Source organism: Mobula birostris, chromosome 20 (genome assembly GCF_030028105.1).
Source record: "Mobula birostris isolate sMobBir1 chromosome 20, sMobBir1.hap1, whole genome shotgun sequence".
Lineage (NCBI taxonomy): Eukaryota > Metazoa > Chordata > Chondrichthyes > Myliobatiformes > Myliobatidae > Mobula > Mobula birostris.
In genome coordinates, this window is record NC_092389.1 from 26,317,486 (window position 1) to 26,341,403 (window position 23,918).

A 23,918-nucleotide genomic window follows, 5' to 3' on the forward strand; every position below is an offset into this window, starting at 1 on the left:
AGTGTGTGGGTGATGAGAGGGCAGTGAAAGGGAAAGGGAAGGGGTGATGGGGCCAGTGGAATAAGAAAAGATAAGGAGAGGGGACGAAGGAGAGTGAACACTGGAGGTTTGAGAAATTAATGCTCAAGGAAAGGAAAAGACGATGGTATTTAAAGGTGGAACATGGGGGTGCAGAGAGACTGAAAATAAAGTGAAGAGTAAAACAAAAAGAGATAATGGGAATAATATGTTTTGCATTTGCTTCAAAATTATCTTCACCAGGCAAAAACAGTTCATTGAACTTAAAAGATGACCGATCTCAAAATATACAAGAGTCTGACCCTCAATATAGTTGGGTTACATCAACCTGATTGTTCTCATCTCAAAGTTTATCCTTCCCCAAGTCTCTAGCTTTAAAGTGTACAGTGATGCTGATGATATATGGCATCAAGTCTCTCTTACTTTTGCTCAGCTTGTGTTTCTCCTGGATGTGACCCCGTCTGGTACGGCGACAGTACAAGCACACACTGAGCACCATCAGGATGACCCAGATCACACTCCCAGCACTTGCAATGAAAACCGGCCGCCTCACGAACTCCAGCACCTGACTAAAGATCGAAGACTCCGATGATGTCTCCTGACCTGAGGGGTCTAAGATTTAAAGATAATGAGTTAAAGATTCACAGCAAATGGCTGTTGTTAAACTGAGACTTCTTACATCTAGAGGGGATATTCAGTGTTTTTTACAGGCACATCATGTGAACGTCCAAAAATAAAGCTTAGCAAAACTAACTTCGAGGCCTAGCGTTCGGGGTCCTGTCATTGATGAGTACGGAGTTCGAGGCCTGGTGTTCGGTGATCGGCGGGTCCTAGGGTTGATGCCGAGGATCAAGGCCCAAGGGATAAAATGGAAATCTGCAAGTCAGGGCCTGTTGGACGGAGCCCCACGTCTACGAGTCTCTGTGAGTCCACTGGAGTAGTCGAAGGCCCAATGTCTGCATGTCCGAGTCTGAATCCGAGTACACTCAAGGCAGGAGGCCAAAGAAGACAACCTGGCTTAGGGTTCAGAGGACTGTGCATGTGTATGGGTGGGAGGTAGGGCTGGTTTTTGCTGTTGTTGTTTTGTTGCTTGTTGTGTTTTATTCTGCCGAGCATTGTGGGCATAATTTGTTGCTGCTGGAAAGTGTGGCGGCACTTAGCAGCTGCCCACAGCACACCCTCGAACGTGTTAGTTGTTAATACACTTCACTGTATTTGTTGATGTACATGTGATAAATAAACTTGAATCTTGAGAACATTCTCAGCTCACTCATAATTGTGCATCACAAAATAAGCTCTTCCCACCATATCCAACAAAACCATACAACCACCACAGAGATTCATGAATTACTTCAGACAAATACAAATACCACTCTCTAGAGCCAGTAACCAGTCAAGTGTTAAATGTTAAACCACAGAAGTTTCAGCTGGTCTCAGTGGGGCAAGTTTCCTGAACAATCAGAAATAATTGGACCATGGGTATACTGAACTCAAAGAGCTTCTGTGGATTTTCAGGCAAAACTGGGCTGTTATTGGGAACATGGTTGTAGTGGAGTGGTGTAGTGATGATGCTGGATTGTAGCGAGAAGTGTCAGGAGAGATCGGGTGGGTGGAAAATACAAAAGTAAATTTAAGAGGCTGTGATTCTTTTGTGGGACAAAGTAACAGTGATAACACTAAGAGCTAATATTTTAACCAGGTATCTCAACCTGATAAATAACTTGAAATGCTAGTGAAATAGACCTGTGCACAAAAGAGAAATCACCGAGTTGTTCCTCTTACCTCAAAAATAAAGGCAGAGTATCAAAATGTTCAATTGACAGAGGTTCAGTGAGGTTTCAAGACCTTGGTTTGGACTTCTTCAAACTCTGTGCTGTAGGGTTCTCCATCTCTTCTTGTGTCCCTGTCATCTCAAATCCTACAATAACTCAGAGGTGGAAGAGAAAACCTAATGCCAATCCTTTGAGCAGAGGGTGAGTGGGTCGTTCGTGATCACAATGATCACTGCAGGCACAAACTCTTCCACCGCGGTTTCAGCCATGGTGAAGAGATCAAGGCTTCCGTGTGCAAGCTCCATTCCAAAGATCTGAATACAAATGTCTAGAATGGTGCAGGGCTACAACAGAGCAGAGGGTAGACTGTACTTTCAAGTGAGATATCAAAATTGTCCCCCCTCACCATTCCCCATTCTCATCTCTCACCTTATCTCCTTACCTGCCTATCACCTCCCTCTATGCTCTTCCCCCTTCCCTTTCTTCCATGGTCTTCTGTCCTCTCCTATCAGATTCCCCCTTCTCCAGCCTTTTATCTCTTTCACCAATCAACCTCCCAGCTCTTTACTTCAACCCTCCCCCTCTCTCGGTTTCACTTATCACCTACTACCCTGTATTTCTTCCTCCCCTCCACACACCTTCTTATTCTGACTTCTCATCTCTTTGTTCCAGAACTGATAAAGAGTCTTGGCCTAAAACGTCTACTGTTTACTCTTTTCCATAGATGCTGTCTGGTCCGCTGAGTTCCTCCAGCATTTTGCATGTATTACTTTCATTTCCAGCATCTGCAGATTTTCTCTTGTTTCTGATATCAAATTTAGATCCCATCTACTGTCAAAAATGCATGTAGAATCTCTCATTACACTATTCAAAAAAGAACACTGAAGTGGTTCCTGGTGCCTTGCCCAACAGCAATTGGGAAAATTTCAGATTCTGCTATGAACAAATCGGCTGTTGCATTTCCTAGATAATAATTAAAATGTTGTAGAACATCGTTGGGTCATGAAAGGTGCTAAATACAGTCTTCCTGAGCTGGCAAACATTTTTTCCCCTGGTTGGTGAATGAAAATCAAAGCAGAAGTACAGATGCCAGAAATCAGAGATAAAAAGTGAAAATGTTGGAAACACTCAGCATGTTAATCAACATCCGTGGAGGAAGAAAAAGAGGTAATTTGAATTTGAATTGACTTTATTTCTTACAACCTTCACATACATAAGGAGCAAAAATCTTTACGTTATGTCTCCGTCAACGTCAATATTTCATCAAAGTCAAGAAAGTGATGAAAACAAGTCTTAAGGAAGAAGGAGGCGAGAAAGAACAATGGGCAGATCTCTGACCCTATCAAACAAATTTTGTTTGTCCTAGCTATAACACGACACCCACGATTTAAAGTTAATTTGTTCTGATGAACATGCTTCAACCTGAAGCCGTATTTCCAATTCTCCTTCTATTTTTCTTGACAAGATACAATGATTTTACTGTTCTCGATCTGTCATATTGTTTGTTATTCGGCATCTACCTTGAAGGACGCTCACCATCCAGAACATACCCTCTTCTCATTACTACCATGAGGGTGGAGATATAGCAGTCTGAAATGCTCAACATTTTAGGAGCAGTTTCTTCCCCTCCACTGTCAGATTTCTGAATGGGCCACGAACCCAAGAACACTACCTCACTGTCTGGCTCTCGTTTTGCACTATTTAGTTTTTCTTATTGTATCTTATAGTACTTTTATGTAATTTACTCACTGCTGCAAAAAAAAATTTCCCAGCACATGTCAGTGATAATAAGCCTGATTCTGAAAATTCTCCCATCTGATATCATCCAGTGCTTGCGTTTGTTAGTTTTATTGTATCGTAGTTTTAACAGGGCTGCACATGTAAAATGGGTTTGGGACTATTGGCATGATATCCTGGGAGACTGATGGAGATAGATGAGGGAGCTGACCGTGTAATGCATACAATTCCTGTTTCCCTATTTTCAATCGAGTACCCAACATGATGTGAAATAACTCTGTCTCAATCCTCCACTGTAGAAGGAATGATAAATGGTTGTTTTCTGTTCAGCTCATTATAAAGCCACAGAACAGCACAGAGAGAATCAACAATGAATAAATGAATAGATTTTTCATTATTTAAAAAAAGATGAGATTGCTGCATTTAATAATCACGTAATACAACCTTTTCATGACTTGTGCAGGCTCTGATCTATCCCCTGTGAGATTAGAATTGCCCAGAAAGCTTCAAACATGTATATCATGCAAGCAGCATTGAATATCCAGCTGAAGGAGCTGAAAATATCAGACAAAAGTCTCATATTTGTGCACAGAACATCACACAAAAACATTTGAGGTACTTCCCAAACAATTAACTGTTACCACGTGGTCACCCTGTCACACAAAAGATGGTGGTTTTTATCTTTGTACGGGAACATCATGAGAGTTACGAATGAGCATTTGCTGTTGCTTGCCAAAAGAGATGGGTGCAAATGGAGGGAGAAGGGACTGCTTTAAGATGGCTTGCTGAGTGGGTGGGTGGAGTTACTACTGGGGAGGATGAAGAAGTGGAGCTGGTGAAGGGAGAGAATGTTGCTGATCAAAGGAAGAGTGTCCTGGTTGAGGAAGTAATGGGGTTGAACTCTAGGGCTAGCAAGAGGAAGGCTGTTGGCATATGCTTGCTCCTCTTTCACTCATTCTGCAAGATCCCTCACGTGCACCTCAACTGTTACCCTTAGTAGTGCAGCTGATATTAATAGTGCACCTACATGTTAACTTTGAGTGCTTTATGTCTCTAACACCAACACCATACAAGCCCACCCATTCAGAAAGATACTCCATCTTTCTTTTACTCCACCAGTAGATTACTTTGCATCTTTTCTTCATTACATGCCACTGACTATATCTTTGTTCATTCATTTACCTTGTCTGTATCCTCCTGAGGGCTCCATGCAGCCTCCTCACTACTCATACTGACACCTACAGTAACTTTGTATCGTCAGCAAACCTGGGAATGTTCCACTTAGTCTCTTTAACTACATCATGTTAGTTTGTCAACTGCTGCAGCACCAACAGCACCCAACAACACAGCCCTGCAATCCGGGAATGGCTGATCTAGAACACAGAACAGTAAAGGCATGAAGGGCCCTTCAGCCCATAATATTTATGCTGACCATGATATCCATGCTGGCAGACTCTAGATCCCTCCATTCCCTGCATGATCATGTGGTTACTATCATACCCACTTCCACCATCACCCCGACAGCACACTCCAAGCACCCTCTGTAAAATACTTATCCTCTCACACTTAACAATTCTACTCTGGAGAAAAGACTGAGTATGCATGGCCGCCATAATTTGATATACGCATCTCTATCAGATCTCACCTCAGCCTCCAATTCTCATTCCTACTCTCTATTCTCTCTGAGCTTCCGTCCAGCCCAGTGTATCATCTCAATCCCACACACTTTAATTTTGCTTAATAATCTCTTGTAGGGAAACTTAAAGGCCTATTGAATCTCCAAACACAACACATCCACTGGTTCCCCTTTATTTATTAGAGAGCACGTCTTATGAGCAAAGTCTGAGTGACTCGAGCTTTTCTCTATGGAGTGAAGGAGGGTGAGAGGCGACTAGGTAGAGGTGTGTAAGATTATAAAGAGGTATAAAAAAAGTGGACAGCCAAAGCCTTTCTCCCCAGGGTGTAAATGACTAATACAAGAGGGCATAGTTTTAAAGTGATTGGAGGACAGTCCATTCTGTACAAGATGGCACCAGCAAACAATGAGATCGACTGCTGACAGTTTACAAATGACTTCTTTTACTACTACTTCTTTCAAATGTGATTTTACTACTAAGCTGAGTGCAATTGGAACTGTGATTTACATTTTGATGGTGTGCTTTTGGGGCTAATTGAGCGATCGAGTGCTTTGCTATCTCCAAGGGAGTTCGGTGAGGTTTGCCTCAGAGTGTATGGCCTGGAGTTGGAGCACGAGCCCATGATCGATTCCATTGCTTCTCTCTGATTGAGGTGTCAAGCAAGGTTGAAGTCAACGAGGACAAGAGCGGAGGTCGGGCGGGTGTTCGGCAACGTCTGTCTGAATTGACCGGTATTCCTCTCCCGCTCGCTAGCTGCTGTCGGAGGAAAGTGCAGGAGCCGTGGGATCCAGGTTGCAAGGATCGATCGGCGAGGCTGTGGACTCGTTTTGGGGGACTTTGAGGTTCATGTTGCACATGTTCCTGGATTCTGGTTGCTCTTTCATTTACTTTTTTTTGAGTGGTTTGATTGGGGTGATAGATGCGGACTGCGGTGCCTTTACAAAGAATGGTTCCATGGCCTGCAGTGGCTAGCAGCATGGCGCTGAACTGAACTGAATACTGCTAGTTTGATGTTTAGTATTCTATGCGTTGTTTGCTCGCTTTTTGCCATTTGCGCAATTTATTCGCTTTTTGCCATTTGCGCAATTTTGTTCCTTTTTTTTGCGATTTGTGCAACTTGTTCTCTTTTACCGCGTGTTGAGTGTTTGGTGCTCCACGGTGTTTCCTGTGGCTGCCTGCAGGAGGACGAACCTCAGAGTTGTGTTCTGTATACATGCTTTGAATCTTTGAACAAACAGGCTAGCAGGAATTCTGTGCCTCACAGAGTAGGGAGGATCATTTAACATCAGCAGAGATACAGTCAGTAATGCAATGAGATAGGGAGTGGGGTTAATGATCCTCACAATGTCGACTAATTTAACAGTAGAAATACAGTGGGCTATGGGGTTCTGTGGGTCTACAACACCCTTACAGATAAAGATATACCTCAAATTCATTTAAACAAGTTACAATACTACAGGCTCTTGTGTATTATCAGAGAGAATGAGAAGCAAAGCTGGCAGTAATGTATCTGTGGCCTTTCCCGTGTACTGACCTAGGTAGACGTATTGTGGTTCGGTGTGAACTCCCACTCCAGCGCCATTGATCGCTGCGATCTGCACACGGTACTCAATCCCAGAATTCATTGTGGGGATCTCCAGCTGGTGTGTACTGCTGTTCACTGTCCAATTTCTGTGATGCTGTGTGCCATTCCCCAAACACCAAACCTAGCACCAAGCAGAGAAAAAAAGAACAAACGTATTATACCAATTACACAAGAAGGAAGCAGGAGTCGGCCATCTGGCTCTTCATGCATGCCCTGCCATTCAATATGATCAGGCCTCAGCCTCTTCTGTGCCAGTTCCTCATTAGCTTCAATATGCAAATCTTTCAAAAACTATTCAACACTCCCTGATCTAGACTCCTCCTGTGGTGATGCAGCAAGTAGAGCTGCTGCCTCACAGTACCAGTCTCCCAGATTCAACCCTGACCTCCAGTCTTATCTGTGTGGAGTTTGCATGCTCCCCCCCGTGACTGCAAAGGGTTTCCTTCAGATGTTCCGAGTTCCTCCCACATCCCAATATTATACAATTTGATGGTTTAACTGGCCACTGTAAATTCCTCCTCATGTGTAGCGGAGAGGTAGAATTAGAGAAGGGGCCACATATTTACCTCCCCCTCCAAGAATACTTTGAGGCACAGTTTGCACCTATAGCAACACACACACAAAGTGCTGGTGGAGCTCAGTGAGTCAGGCAGCACCTATGGGGGAAAACTAACAGTCCACATTTCAGGCCAAGCCCCTTCATCAGGACTGACCTTATCTCCATTCTGCACCTATAGCAGCTCGCTCCTTGCTCAATTGCCCAGGTCTCTCTCATTCCGAGACCGGGAACCATTATTTCCTTTGTGTGTTCCATATGAAAGACATCGGCTCCTGTAAGGGCCGGTCTGGTGTGCACACCATCCCTGTACCTTACTGCAGAAAACCCCACAGTAAATTTTTCACTGGTTCACCATGCACTCTTCCCCTGCTTAATGGGCCCAAATAGATTGCATTCAAATTCTAGGCCTTAAAGCTGAACGTATCAATTTTCACTGGAATTTCAATGTATTCAACCAACCACAAGATGTTTTCTTCACAAGTTTAACCCTGCAGGCCACAACTTCTCTTCTATTTACAGGCTTCTGGGGTAATAAATTTCACACCTTCCATGGTTACCCATATACATTTGTACCTTGTAACCTTTGATGATGCCGTTGTGGGACTCGGGGGGAGGCGGCTTCCAGCTGACCAAAATGCTGTCATTCCTGCTCTCTGTAGTCGCGATGATAACACTGTGAGGTGGAGCATCGGGTACTGCACGTGAAACACAAGAGATGGCAGGTTAAATGTCAAGCACCCCCATCAAAGGTGCGCCATTAGTGATTCCACCAATCACTTCAGTCCATAAAATATTGGGATAGTTTAAAAGGAACACTGCAAGATGTGAGGGACCTTTTGTGCAGGAATATTACTGTAAAAATAAATGATTTTTACAGCGTCAGTTGGCACTCACTGGATTCTGTAATACCCAACTTCCTTAACAGAGTGCAAGAAAAAGAAAATCATTGAATGGCTACAACTTACAAGAAAGTTGTTCAATCTATCATGTCCATCCAGATCTCTACCAGAGCAACCTTTCTCCATAGCCTTACAAATTTCTTTTTCCTTCACCATCTACTTACTCAGATTCTTATCAAAGGCCACTATGAAACCTGCCTTCACCTCCTCCAGAGGCCATGCACTGCAGATTACAAACACACCCTCATTTCCCTCCTAATTCTCCTTCCTTTTCTTTTGTACTTGTCACCCCCAGGCCACTACGCCAAAGGCAACCGTCTCCCACTCTCCATTCTGTCCCCGATCCTAATCATTCAATATTGAATCTTGAAATTGATCATTAATTTAACATTCCCTTCTTCAGAGATGTGCAGGGCAAGCTTTGTTCTCCATTCTGACAGTGGTGGGTGCCTAGAATGCAGTGGCAAACGTGCTAGTGGAGGCAAATACGATAGAGGTATCGTAGAGAATGGTGGATAATTGTGTAGGTGGAAGGAACTAGTTTAGTTAAGCACTTAATTGCTAATTTAACAAGTTTGGCACAATATCATGAACTGCAGGGCCTATTCCAGAGCAGTACTGTTCTATGTTCCAAAGAAAACAGTCCTAGGTTCTCTGATCTAACTTTGTAACTGTAATGCTTCATAGAGTTATAGAGTCACACAGCAAAGAAATGGGTCCATTGGCCCACCTTCCCCACTCTGAACACCCAGCACGCTATTTCCATTTCATTCATTCCATAATTCCATCAATTCACTCGCGAGCCCCCTCTCCCACCAATTCTCCCACTCCATCTACAGTTCTGTGCAAACGTATTGAGCACATTTATATATAGCGAGACTTTTGCACAGTACTGTAGTCATTTTATGTATTGCACTGAATTGCTACTACAAAAGAAAAACAAATTTCATGACATACGTGAGTGATGATAAACCTGATTCAGATATGGGTCTCTATTGTGGACTGAGAGTGGGAATGGGGCAGGGAGAGGGGAATCATGGTTGGGAAAAGGGGAAGGGAGAGGGGAGGCAGCACAAGGCACCACAGCGACATTCTGTAATGATCAATAAATCAATTGTTTGGAATCAAGTGACCTTGCCTGGGGTGTCTCAGGGCTGGGTGTGTCTGCAACCACGCCACCCGTAACCCTCCCCCGCCCACTTGCTTCTGGCACTCCTTCTCAACTACCTGGTAAGCTTCCTGGTAAATATTTCAGCTTTTATTCTAAAAACAAGACCTCTAATTCTAATCTCAATAAACCTGAGGAGAAAAAGTCTGCATGCATTTACCCTACCTACACCCCTCAATTTTGTATACCTCTATCAAATCTCCCCTCATTCTTTTGCACTCTAGCGAATAAAGTCTTACCTTATTCAACCTCTCCCTATAAAACAGGTCCTCAAGTCCTGGTAACATCCTTGTAAATTTTCTCTGCATTCTTCCAAGTTATTGATATCTTTCCGGAAAGTAGGTGACCAGAACCACACACATTCTAAATTCAGCCTCACCAACATCTCTTGCCCTTTGCTGTTCTAACAAGAGATTGTAGACTGCCAGCAGGTACCAATCTATTGTGCCCGTGTCTCACCTTCCTCTGGAATCCTTCCATGCCTTGTGTTACTGTCTGGACTGCAAAACTTTCTATTATATGCTTGAACCTTGAACTCGTACTTGTAGCCCCTCTTGAGAGTGGCCAGCACTGTATCCTCTTCCGCTGGGTTGGCAACCTGTTGCAACATCCAGCCCGAGCTCAGGGGCATCAGGGAACGAAACAAAACGTTAAATCCCTCAATGTACTGAGACGGTGAAATAACCTGCAGAAACAGAAACCAGGTGACCTGTAAGCAGATAATGAAACTCACATCTAGCCCCCCTGTGGGCATTAGCTTTAATACGAAACATCAAAAGAGAAAATCAAGCGGAATTACAGGGATTAGTCAGACTGAGTTATCTTTGCTCAGGGCAGCAGCATAGGTAATAACATTGTCACCAGTATCTCTCAACTCCCCATTTCTGATCCCTGCCCTGTAATTCCAACTTGAAACCATTCTTGAGCAGACACTATCTAATGCTAGTTTTAAAATCCAATCAGTGAAGTGGAATTGGATGTCCCACAATGACCAGCTTAAAAAAGGGCTTTAGATTCAGGGCTAAAGTACCTGGAAGCTGCTTGAGAAAATTTGACAGTCCTAAAAACCGTGGGTGAAATTAAGGCTTTTTATTTCCAGTATTACCATGGTGGTAGCCATAACTGTTAGAAAATAGGGCAGCATTTCACTGCTAGCATTGGAGGTATCCTACCACAGACTATGCTCTTGAGCTCTACATAACATGAGATAGCATATCAGGAGTAGATGTATTACTGTCTATGCTGAATGTGAGATTCATATGGTTTTGTGTTCACTTTATACAATCCCAACATATCTACAGCATGATATAAATTCTGGGATAAGATCCTATTGAACTGTAACACAAGTCATTAACATCGTCACTTAAGAGCCTCCCTTCCTTGTAAGAATTGTAAGAATCTAAGGAAGGGAGGCCCTTTAATTTCATATGTTATTAATCATTCAAACAAGGATTTGGAAGAAGTTCCCATCACCACCAAAACATTTCCATGTATTTACATTTAAATGGAAACTCACAAAGATCGGAAAGGGATGGGCTCAATTCATACTTTTAACTGGCTGATTCCATTGGTAATGCCATCAGAAAACCAGCCAGAAGGATTCTTGTTTTGATTACCTAAATGCACAGAAAGATTTTTGAACTTTTATCACCACTGAGTCCTGTTCACTGCTTAAACTTAAGCAGGTATGACGTTGTGGATGTCACAGAGTCTTGGACTTAGAAGAGCACAAAGTTCCTTAGTGTGCACAGAATGGACAATCTAACCTGGACCCACAACACCTCCTCACTAGTCAAGAAGGCACAGCAGTGTCTACACTTTCTGAGGAGATTGAGGTGTGCGAGGCTCCTGCTCCATTCTCACAACTTTCTACCATCAAGTGTGCTGTCCGGCTGCATCTTTGTGTGGTACGGAAGCTGCAAAGCATCTGACAGCAAGCTCCTACACAGGATAGTAAAAACCACCTGGAGGATCACCGGGGTCTCCCTCCCCTGTTTGAGAGTTTTACTGGGAGCACTGTAGACAAAGAACCCAAAACATTACTGAGGATCCCTACCACCCATCCCACAATCTCTTTGACCTGCTACCATCAGGAAGCGGGTACAGAAGCATCAGAACTAGGACTGCCAGACTGGGGAACAGCTTCTTCCCTCAGGCTGTGAAACTAATGACTACCCTGCCACCACCGAGGTCTTGTCAAAAGGACAGCGAGCTTTTTACTACACTGTTCATTGTTTACCTTTGCTGCACGCTACGTGCATTTTGAATTATATTTCATGAATTTATTTATGGTAATATTTTGTTTTATGTGCTGTGTGAGATTTTTTTTTGTGGGTGCACCGTGGTCTGGAGGAATATTGTTTTGCTTGGTTGTACAGGTACAGTCCATTGACAATAAACAAACTGGAAGTTCACAATTGGGAGCTTAACATTCAAGGATAAAATTGGTATCGAAAGGACAGGCAGGTGCACAGAGGGGTTGGGGTGGCTCTATTCAGGAAAAAAATGAAATCAAATCATTAAAAAGAAGTGACACAGGATTAGAAGATTTAGAATCCTTGTGGGTAGAGTAAATAAAATGCAAAGGTTTAAAGACCCTGATGGGAGTTATATAAAGGCCTCTGAACAGTGGGGTACAAATTATAATGGGAGATGAAAAAGGCATGTAAAAAAGGCAATGTTATGATCATCATGGACTTCAATCTGCAGGGAGATTGGGAAAATCAGGCTGGTGCTGGATCCCAAGAGAATAAATTTGCAGAATGCCTATGAGATGACTTTTTAGAACAGCTTGTGTTTGAGCCCACTAGGGGAAAGGCAATTCTGGATTGAGTGTTGTATAATGAACCGGTTTTGATTGAAGAGCTAAAGGTAAAGGAACCCCAAGGAAGCAGTGCAGTTTGAGAGGGAGATGCTAAAACCAAATGTATCAGTATTACAGTAGAGTGAAGGAAACTATGGAGGCATGAAAGAGGAGCTGGCCAAAGTTTATTGGAAGGGGGCACTAGCAGGGATGATGGCAGAGCACCAATAGCTGTAGTTTCTAGGCATAATTCAAAAGACGCAGATCTGTTCATCCCAAGGAAGAAGCAACATTCTAAAGGGTGGATGAGACAACCATGGCTGACAAGGGAAGGCAAAGACAGTATAAGTGCCAAAAAGAGGCATGCAATATTGCAAAAATTAGTGGGAAACTAGAGTTTTGGGAAACTTTTAAAAACCAGCAGAAGGCAACTTAAAAAAAAAGCAAAGGTGAGCTAGCCAATAATATAAAAGAAGATACCAAAAGTTTTTTTTCCAGATATGTAAAGAATAAAAGAGTCAAGAGTGGATATCAGATCCACTGGAAATGACACTGAAGAGGTAGTAATGGGGGACAAAGAAATGGCAGACAAACAATAAGTATTTTGCATCAGTCCTCACTGTAGAAAATGCCAGCAATATGCCAGAAATTCGAATCTGTCAGGGAGCAGAAGTGCGTACAGTCACTATTACTAAGGAAATGGTGTTTAAGAACCTGAAAGGTCTGAAGGGTTAATCACCTGAACCAAATTGAATACGCCCCATGGTTCAGAAAGAGATAACTGAAGAGACTGTGGAGGATTTAGTCATGATTTTTCAAGAATTCTGGGATGGTTCTGGAGGACTAGAAAAGTTGCATATGTCACTCCACTCTAAGAAGTGAGGGAGGCAAAAGACAGGAAATTATAGAGCTTTGTCTAACTTCAGTGGTTGGGAAGATGTACATTATTAAGAATTGGTGTGTCACCAAAGACACTCGCAAATTTCCACAGATGTACATGGAGAGTATTCTAACAGGCTACATCAACGGCCAGTGTGGAGGGGCCGCTGCACAGGATAGGAAAAAGATGGAGAGGGTCGTAAATTCAGCCAATGCCATCATGGACACTAGCCTCCCTGCCATCAAGGAAATCTTCAACATCAAATGCCTCGAAAAGGTATCATCCATCATTAAGGACCACCACTACCCAGGACATGCCTTCTTCTCATGCCAGCCATCAGAGAGGAGACACAGGAGCTTCCTCTCCTCCATCAGAGTTCTGTATGAACAATGAACCTATGAACACTACCTCACAGCTTATTGATGTAACTTGTAGTATTGCATATTTCATGTATTGCACAGTACTGCTATCACAAATTTTACAAGTTTCATAATATATATCAGTGATAATAAACCTGTTTCTGCAACATCAAGTAGGTTAGGTAGATCAGATAGGAATGCTGATTCTTTTTCCAAAGGTCGTCAAATAATCAAAAACATTTTTATGATAATCCAATTGTGTCAATATTGTCAAGACTAGTTTTTTTATTAGCAATTTAATTGTTAAGTGATATTAAATTCCCAAGCTCCTTATATGGAATTCATGTCTCTGGATCACTGGTCTAGGTCTCTACTTTGGTAATTCAGAGACACCTTCCAAAACTTCCCAATAAATGGAGGCAGCACAAGAATATCTGTTGAGCATCGTTCTACACATACATGGAGGCTCATGACAATATTATCTAAAATAAAGTGGTAACCACTTGAACATTAGGGGAGATCAGAGGCCCACCTTCCAGTGGAGACGGACGTGCGAAGATGATGGAAGAATGGTAATGTTGTGTAGGTATACACGGACATCCAGTAACTCCTGTTGGATAACCTTCCTTCTCTCCCTCTGACCAGTAGCTGGAGCATCTGAAGGTGATAAAAACATGAGCCAGTAACAGCGGTCACATCTGGTACACACACATTATTATTTATCTTTCGTTTTTAAATGCTTTCCAATCGTCATTGACCATTTCTACCTTATTTCCCTCTTCAGAATGTAGGACCAGAATTTTTGAGCCTATAAGAGTAGAGGACAGATAAAAAGATCATCCTTGGTGCTCAGTAAGGACTAGATTGACTGGATGCATGGATGGTGTGCCTGATGGCTGGCAAGTCCAGATGGCTGGTCATAGCTTCACAGTGTTATTTTAGAGTCAAGGTTAGGAGATAGTTCTTCACTCAGAGTTGTGAGCCTATGAACTTCTCTCCTACAGAAAGCAGTGAAGGGTAAATCAATGAATATACTCAAGGAGGAGGTAGAGGTACTCTCAGTGGCCACCTTATTAGGTATGCCTGTACATGTGCTCGTTAATGCAAATATCTAATCAGCCAATTATGTGATGGCTGATTAGATATGTATAAGAGTATGCAGACAAGGTCAAGGGGTTCTGTTTTTGCTCAGAACAAACATCTGAATGGGGAAGAAATGTGATCTAAGTGACTTTGGCCATGCAATGATTGTTGATGCCAGATGGGGTGGTTTGAGCATCTCAGAAACTGCTGATCTCCTGCAGCGTTCACGCACAACAGTCTCCAGAGTCTACAGAGAATGGTGTAAAAAAACAAAAAACATAAAACATCCAGAGCAGCAGCAGTTCTGTGGGCAAAAACGTCTTGTTAATGAGCGAGTCAGAGGAGAATGGCCAGACTGGTTCAAGCTGACAGGAAGGCAACAGTAACTCAAATAACCATGCATTACAACAGTGGTGTGCAGAACAGCATCTCTGAACATGTTGAACCTTGAAGTGGCTGAACTACAACAGCAAAAGACCACGAATGTAGATTCAGTGGCCACTTTATTAAGTATAGGAGGTACCTAATAAAGTGGCCACTGAGTATATATTTCTTAATGCTGAAAGATCAAGGGATACGGGAGAAGGGAGGAATAAGACATCTGAGTCGATGATCAACCATGATCATGTTGATGGTGCAGCAGAACCAAAGGTGGGATTGGGCCTCACCACCAATTTTCTAGACTTAAAATTTACCCATTCCACCACTAACCAACCAGGCCAACTCCTGGGGGAGATGAAGAGAAAAAGAAATACCCCAAAATGTATGGAAATCTATAATTTATGGCAAGAATAGAAGGCAATTTTCATTAAAACCTGATAGCAATTAAACACACCCCAGGAGATCACAGTCACCATCACTGGGACTCAGGGTGACCTACTCTATTATTCCACCCAACCTCTGTCAATGGACAAATTGATCACAGTCAGGGAACCCTTCTGCTCTCTATTTAATGTTTATAGTAAAGTGGATCTTTGTGTACAAGCTAACAACTTTATCTCAAAGTTAACAGGTCCATTGAGAAACCTGATATCTAACCAAGGTCAAAGCTTTATTATTTCATACATTCCTCAGTCATTCCTAATCCACTGATGCACACATGCAAACAGCCTGTCAACATGGAACAAGTCTAATCTTTACTCCAATTCAAAAAGGCCTCAACTAAATCACAGTAACACTGAATGGGACCTATGTAAAGTTTCATGAGTTTCAAAAACAATGCAGTATTTAATAAGAAATCAAAGCTGATGTAAAAGCAAAAGGGAAGGCATAGAACAAAGCAAAAATTAGTGGGAAGACAGAGGATTGGACAGTTTTTAAATCCCTACAGAGAGCAACTAAAAGTGGATAGTAAAAGCTTTTTCAAGTCTGCAAAAAATAAAAGAGATGAGAGTTGATATAGGACCGCTAGGAAACGAGGCCAGAGAAATAATGGGTGTGAGGGAAGAGAAGTGGGTGCAGTTACTATTACAAGGGAGAAGGTGCTCGAAAAGCTGAAAGACCTAAGGATACATAAGTCACCTGGGCCAGATGAACAGCATCCTAGGGTTCTGAAAGAGGTAGTGGTAGAGATTGTGGAGGCATTAGTAATGATCTTTCAAAAATCATTGAACTCTGGCATGGTGCCAGAGGGCTGGAAAACCGCAACTGTCACTCCACTCTTTAAGAAAGGGGGAAGGCAGCAGAAAGGAAATTATACACCAGTTAGCCTGACCTCAGTGGGTGGGAAGATGTTGGAGTCAATTGTTATGGCCTTCCGAAAGTCCAACATCTACTGCATCCCCTTTATCTATCCTATGTGTAATCTCTTCAAAGAAATGAAACAAGTTTGTCAGGCAAGGATTTCCCTAAAGAAAACCATGCTGACTTCATCCTATCTTGTCCTGTGTCACCAAGTACTCAGTAACTTCATCCTTAACAACTGACTCCACACATGAGACTGCTTATCAAGTTAAGAGCCCATGGCATTACAGGAAAGTTACTGGCATGGTTACAGCATTGACTGATTGGTAGGAGGCAGCAAGTGGGAATAAAAGGATCCTTTTCTGGTTGGCTGCCAGTGACTAGTGGTGTTCCACAGGGGTCCGTGTTGGGACCACTTCTTTTTATGCTGTATATCAATGATTTAGATGATGTAATAGATGGCTTTGTTGCCAAGTTTGCAGGTGATATGAATACTGGTGCAGGGGCAGGTAGTGTTGAGGAAACAGGTAGGCTGCAGAAGGACTTAGACAGATTAGAAGAATGGGCGAGAAAGTGGCAAATGAAATACAATGTTGGAAAATGTACGGTCATGCACTTTGGTAGAAGAAATAAATGTGCAGATGATTTTCTAAACAGGGAGTAAATCCAAAAATCTGAGATGCCAAGGGACTTGGGAATCCTAGTGCAGAACACACTAAGGATCAACTTGCATGTAGAGTCAATAATGAGGAAGGCAAATGCCATGTTAGCATTCATTTCAAGAGGTCTAGAACACAAGAGCAGGTATGTGATACTGAAGATTTATAAGGCACTGGTGAGGCCTCACCTTGAGTATTGTGAACAGTTTTGGGCTCCTCATCTAAGAAAAGATTTGCTGGCATTGGAGAGGGTTCAGAGGTTCACAAGGATGATTCTGGGAGTGAAAGAGTTATCATACAAGGAACATTTGATAACTCTGAGTCTGCACTTGCTGGGATTTAGAAGGATGAGAGGGGATATCACTGAAACCTTTTGAATCTTGAAAGGCCTAGATTGAGTAGATGTGGAAAGGATGTTTCCCATGGTAGAGGAGTCTAGGACAAGAGGGCACAGCTTCAGGATAGAGGGGCATCCATTTGAAACAGAAATGCAGAATTTTTTTTTTGCCAGAGGGTGGTGAATTTGTGGTATTTATTACCATAGGCAGCTGTGGAGGCCAGGTCATTGGGTGTATTTAAGGCAGAGTTTGATAGGTTCTTGATTGGACACAGCATCAAAGGTTATGGGGAGAATGCCGGGGAGTGGGGCTGAGGAAAAAAGGATCTGCCATGACTGAAGGGCGGAGCAGATTTGACAGGCCAAATGGCCTAATTCTGCTCTTATGTTTTATAGTCTAATGGACATGAGGAAGGCATTATAACATCAATTACTTTGGCACAGCATTATAGGTTGAAGGGTCTGTTCCTGTATAATACTGCTTTATTTTAATGTTTCAATATACATCATCAACACCAGAATGTGCCGTTTTGTATGACATGGGTGATCATGGCCTCATGACCATGATTGTTCTTGGCCCATTCTACAGAAGTACCTTCTTCAGAACAGTGTCTTTACAAGATGGGCAATCCACTGTCAATACTCTTCAGAGATTGTCTGCCTGGCATCAGTGGTCGCATAAACAGGACTTGCGATATGCACCTGCTGCTCCCATGGCTTCTGGTCTTATGGTCTTACAGCCTTAATCAAACTGATAAAGGACCACAGTACCTAGTTCAATTTTAATAATGTCTGTGCTAGTTACGAACAGAAATGTTGCTAAAACACTCGGCTCTTTCTCCCACACAATAAGTTCAGTTTTCAGTGTGCATAATGTACATGTGGTGACTGTTGGCTCTGCAATAACCATGATACTTCTCATCTGTGCTAATATCAGCTGTCAGACCTGAGTCTTTATCTTTTAACATTAAAATCTGGTCATTATCTGCTTCTTTTCCCCCCTCTGAAGTCCCAAAACTTTGATTCATCTACAAACTGTGGCTATGATAATGTAATTAATTCTTTTTCCAACCTAACATTTGTCTGCCAGTCTTGGAGGCTTTCAAATAATTAATATATGGCATCACATTAAAGGATTTTCTAACTCAATGACAATCAGGCTACTGGCATTCAGGTGCCTCTCAACCCCCTCATAAGTGAAACGGTGATGGTGACATCACCAACGTTTCTAAACTCCATGCAACGAGTTCAAATAAGGCACTCACTGATGAGATCCTCAAAATTGCTTTAGAACCCTGATTCAATTGTAGCAGCCGCACTTCTAAGATGGATGCTTGCAAGTCATAGTCTTATTTCAAGGACAAGGACAATACCAAGTCCAACACTGAGATTGCCTGACTCTGTGGGAAGGGATGATCTCTGATTGTTAAAATAAGACATCATCTATTCTGCCATACCAGCGTTAAAGATCCCCTTGGGGTTATTTCGGTTAGTTTTGTTTTGCTTTCCTTTATTGCAATTCCCTTAATAAATGACCCTTCTTAATAAATTAAATTTCATTTCAATCCTTTTAATAATACATGGTCCTTTTCAAAAATTAAATTCATAATATTAGCCTAAGCTATTGCTTGGATAGCATGTCCAGACTGTCTAGAAAAACAAGTAGGTGCACTAAATTGTCCTTATTAAAACTCAACATTATCCTGGGCCAAAGGCCCCTTTCACATCATCTAATAGAAAGTCAATTCCAGTTTAAAAGATTTGGGTTTAAGTTGGCATACAGGTAAATGAATAACCTCCTGCTGCCAATACAACACTGTCCTTTCACCAATTTGACAAATTCTATCATAAAACACTCACTTTTAACCACATAATTTGGACTATTCCACAGTACTTCACGCAAAAAGACTTCTTTTCTCTACGCTTTGTGTGTGTGGATTCCGTTCACTCCACCATTATGCTTTCCCAGAAACTCACTCACTGTCGTCAGTCAACCGTTGCAAGCTCACACATACCTTGTACAACAAGGGAGACAGAGGCAGCAGATGAACCCACTGAATTCTCAGCCAGGCAGGTGTAGAGGCCGGCATCGCTAAAAGCAGTGTAATGAATCCTTATTGTGTTATCAGAGTTCACCTCGTACCTGTCGAATCAAAGCAGTAACTTGATCACAAGGGGAAATCAAACTTTCATCTCTCTCCCGACTGCGACCTTGCTGTGAAGTCACACCTCGGATCTGTCCACCACCAGCTAGCGTAATAAAGCTGAGAGGAGAATACGGAAAAGGACACCTTACCTCATTGCTTTACAGGGGTGTGGGGGGGTGGGGGCTAGGCTGCTCTGTCAGATTAAGGCTTTAATAAAATGCACTCAAGAGCATATCAAACCTTGCATGGAATAGCTGCAAGGGAAGCTTCTATCCTGCTGCTACAAGACTCGAACAGTTCTCTTGTGCAATAAAGATGACCTCTTGATTTCCCAGTCTAAATTGTTATGGCCCTTACACCTTTTTTGTCTATCTGGACTGCACTTTCTCTGTAACTATGTTATAGTTTTTCCCATTGGTACTACCTGAATGTACTTGGGTATGAAATCTGTCTGAAGGGCTTTTCACTGTACCTCAGGACATACTGTATGACAATGGAAATAAACCAATTAAACCACTGATTTGGAATAAAGGCATGGGAGTCCCAACTAATACCTATCCCTTGGGTAAGCTGACAGCTACACTCCCTGCGTTGCAGCAATGACTGATATTTCATTGATTGCTAAGCCCTTTAACATAGAGTCAAAGAGAATTACAGGACATGAACTGTCCCATCAGCTATCTGGGTTGATGCTGACCATCAAGCACACATTATTACATTAACCCTACTCCAAGCTTTCCCCACATCTCCAACAACACCTCTTCCCAAATCCCCCTCACCCCCAGATTCTGCCACTCCCTTCCACACAAGGGGGAACTTAAAGCAGACTATTCATCTGCCAAACCAGAACATCCTGAGATGAGGGAGAAATCGGGAGCATTTGGAAGAAACCCAGGTTTTCAGTGAGAGAACATGCAAACTCCACACAGACGGCACCGAAGGTCAGGGTTGAACCCGGATCACTGGAACTGTGCTGTCCATGTTCTAAGACTGTGAAGAAAGCTGAATGTAAATTCTTTTTCACCCAAACAACTGGACAAAACAACTCTAAATCCATACAGTACTGTGCAAAAATCTTAGGCACATATACTGTACATATTGCTAGGATATTTAAGACTTTTGCACAGAACTGTAGTAATTTTATGTGCTGCACTGTTCTGCTGCCACAAAAAACAAGTTTCATTATATATAAATCTAATTCTGATTTGGGTCTCCATTGCGGACTGAGAGTGGGAAGGGAGCAGAGAGAGGGGGGAGTCATGGTTGGGAAAAGGGGAAGGGATAGGGAAACACCAGAGAGACATTCTGTAATGATCAATAAACCAATTGTTTGGAATCAAATGACCTTGCCTGGTGTCTCAGGGCTGGGTATGTCTGCACCCGCGCCACCCCCTGCCCCTGGCACACCTTCTCTGCCACCTGTCCCACAACCCTCACCATGGCGCTCCACCCTCATCATAACCAACTTCCTTTGTTCCTGCCAGACTTACAAACTTGCTCTCCATTCCAAATTGACAAATACAGTACTGTGCAAAAGTCTTAAGCACCCTGGCTCTTTATATATTATTTTTATATATTTATATGCACACACACACACATATATACACCTCAGACTTTTGCACAGTACTGTACATCAATTCCAGGAACACTGTTTTACTGTCAGCTAACCGTTAAAGTCACTTCACTGACCTCCCAATGGGAAGCTCTCCACTTTCCTTCTTCCAACGTACTTGAGGCATCGGATCACCTCGAGCTTTGCAGGTAAACTGGACGCTATTTCCAGCTGTTACTGTTTCATCACTCGGCCTTTGAATGAAGGTTGGCTTTTCTGGAAAAAAGGGGATTCGAAAATTACTATCACATAAAATGCGAGTGCTCACTGGAAGCCAGATCTGCCTTGCCCCAGCCAAGAATGAATAAAGGTTGCTGACGGAGAATAATTTAAAGATCCCAAAATCTGGGTAGGTGTGGCGATAGCAAAACCATCCTTCAGAGGAGTGAGATGATGCACAGTTCCAAAAGTAGACCCCATGTATGTCCCCTTGTAATTCAGTCTAGCACTCCAAAGTGATGAAGGAACACTGTACGAGTGTCACAGAGTGATTGGTAATATAACATGGACACTCTAAACATGTCCATTCCATGTTTTTATCCAAATGTTTTCAAATGTTGTTCTTAATGCTAATGGTGCAATAGAAATGAGCTGGCCCAGGACCTAGAGGATGATGGATACAAACTCTCCTCCAGTCTTTGTCTTGCTTTCAACAAGAATTTTGCAACCAAGCATTTGGTGCCCTTAGAAATGGATCACCAATGACTGTACCGGTCTTCCTCAAAGAAACAAGGTCAAGGCTTCCACTTACGCAGAGTCTACAGGAACCATCATTAACTGAACTTGTTCCAACATTGCTGCAGAGAAGTCACCAAAGACAGGAATTCCTTCAAAGAAGGCACACGAGACTGCAGATGCTGGAATCTGGAGCGACAAACAATCTGCTGGAGGAACTCAGGGGTCATACTACCTAGTGGGATGTTTCAGATGAAATGCCTACATCATGAGTGAGAGTAGAGGGGTCAGATGACCAGTGTAAAGAGAAGAAGGGGAGTGATGGGGCAGGAGTCTGAGGTAATTGGTGGGCAGAGAAGGGGTGCAAGTTGTTTGTTCGTTCATTATATACGTGTCATATGGCAGAGGTGATCATAGTGTCACGTACCCCGTGACGGGAATAAAGAAACCAGCAGAAATAGAAACCACTTCGAAGTCTAGTATTGCTAATAACTAATAATATTTATTAATAACTATGCAATACAGTAAACTAAGTGAAGGTAAATCAAACAGGTTAGCAAGAATTATATAAGTAAGTAAGTAAATCAGTAAGTGTGGAAAAATATGTATGAAAACCAAGCTTCTTTAAGTCTAGGGGTAAAAAGATACAGTCTTACAATGTGGAGTAAAGTTCAGTTCAGTTGCGAAATTTAGTTGAATAGCGATGGAGAGAGAGAGTGAGTCAAGTCTTCAGGTGAGCTGTTGCCGTCGATTTCCTCGTCGTCCTCCGAAATCCTTCACAAGTCACTGACTGTGACTTTAACACCAAAGGGGACCGTACTTCGGTGTGGTTGAGCTGTCTACCCAGGCCAGGGTCGGACACATGGACAACTCCCCACTGGTGTTGCCTTTGAATTTTCACTGGCAGAGCAATTTGGATTGATCCGCCTGATCGATCCTCCAAAACCCACTTTCTCTGCGGGCACAACAATGCTCATTCAGTGTCCAGATCATGTGTCTGAGGTGTGTATCAGCTGACCTCCCATTTATTTCACCAGGCTGAGCATCACCTGTCATTCAAAGAGTCCCTCCTTCCTTTATCTGCAAAGAAATGCAAGCAAGCAACAAGTCCTTGAAAGTAACATCAGTAATGTGCTGTCGGTCACCATAGCAACTTTCGAGCTGCTTGGTGCTGTCTCCAAACCCAACTCAGCAGAAATCCAAAGTTACTTCCAGTGCCTTAAAGTGACAGTCCAAACGTCAATCTTCGTCTCTCTCTCTCTCTTTTTAAAACAAACTATCGATGATAAATAACTCTCTCTCTGTCTCTCTTCAAACAGTTAATAGGGGCACTCCTGGATCCCCTCACAATAGTCTTTCCAGAACCATGATTATTCTTGGCAAATATTTCTGCAGAACTAGTTTACCATTGCCTTCTTCTGGGCAGTGTCTTTGCAAGCCAGGTGGCCCCAGCCATTATCAATACTCTTCAGAAATTGCCTGCCTGGTGTCAGTGGTCACATAACCAGGAATTGCGATATGCACCGGCTGTTCATACGACCATCCACCACCTACTTCACAAGAAGCTGACTGGGGGGACTAAGCAGGTGCTGCACTTTACCCAAGGACGACCCGCAGACTAGCCAAGGGAAGGAGCACCTTACTTCTCCTTTAGTAGAGACGTATCTCCACCCTGTCACCCAGTGCAAGATGACTGGTTTTTTAAAAATTATGCCAGGTAGGTGAAGGGAGCGGTGATGGAGATGGAAGACAGTGGCGGGTGGATGATGCATGAAAAAGACAGGGAGTATCAGAGGAGAAAAATATATATGGAGAGGCAGATGGAGAAAGATGGAGAGGCAGGGAGGTGGAGGGTAGTGTAAACACTAGGGACAGCTACTGGAGGATAATAAACAGAAATACAAAAAGTTACCAGCGCTGGATTCTAGTAAGTAGAGGAGGTGAGGATGGGAAACAATAGGGGAGAGGTGAATGGCAGATGGAACCAGTGACAAAATAGGGGAGGATTGGTTGGAGGGAATCTATGAACTGTGAACTTTGTGAGCAATTTCATCAAATTGGATTAGGTTATGAATAGCGCAGGACTATTATCTAATGCAGTGGAACTAACTTTTTTTCTTGGTATTTTGAAAATAATTAGTTTTGATCATGTGAAAAAAGCAATTTTTTTCTCCAGTTTTGCAAATAATATTGTTATCTTAAAGGCAAAAAAAAACAACACTATCTGGTCAATGTTCATTATTCCAAAAATTGAGAGGAAGTTCTCCCAGTTTTCTGGCCATCAACACCGTCAAAACCAGGGGTA

General features: G+C 42.6%; 1 protein-coding gene across 2 annotated transcripts in view; it reads right to left on the minus strand.

Moving 5' to 3' along the window:
* The window catches only part of robo4 (roundabout, axon guidance receptor, homolog 4 (Drosophila)), a 114,085-nt gene that overhangs the window by 45,396 nt on the left and 44,771 nt on the right, over positions 1 to 23,918 (minus strand). Inside the window, exons 5-11 of one of the 2 annotated variants that reach the window (XM_072238372.1) lie at positions 21,016 to 21,154; positions 19,195 to 19,322; positions 13,950 to 14,074; positions 9,835 to 10,060; positions 7,882 to 8,003; positions 6,699 to 6,870; positions 442 to 630 (exon numbers count right to left, since the gene is read on the minus strand). In XM_072238372.1, coding sequence (XP_072094473.1) covers positions 442 to 630; positions 6,699 to 6,870; positions 7,882 to 8,003; positions 9,835 to 10,060; positions 13,950 to 14,074; positions 19,195 to 19,322; positions 21,016 to 21,154 — 1,101 coding nt within the window. The remainder of the gene's footprint in view (positions 1 to 441; positions 631 to 6,698; positions 6,871 to 7,881; positions 8,004 to 9,834; positions 10,061 to 13,949; positions 14,075 to 19,194; positions 19,323 to 21,015; positions 21,155 to 23,918) is intronic. The other variant, XM_072238373.1, reaches the window with a different exon arrangement.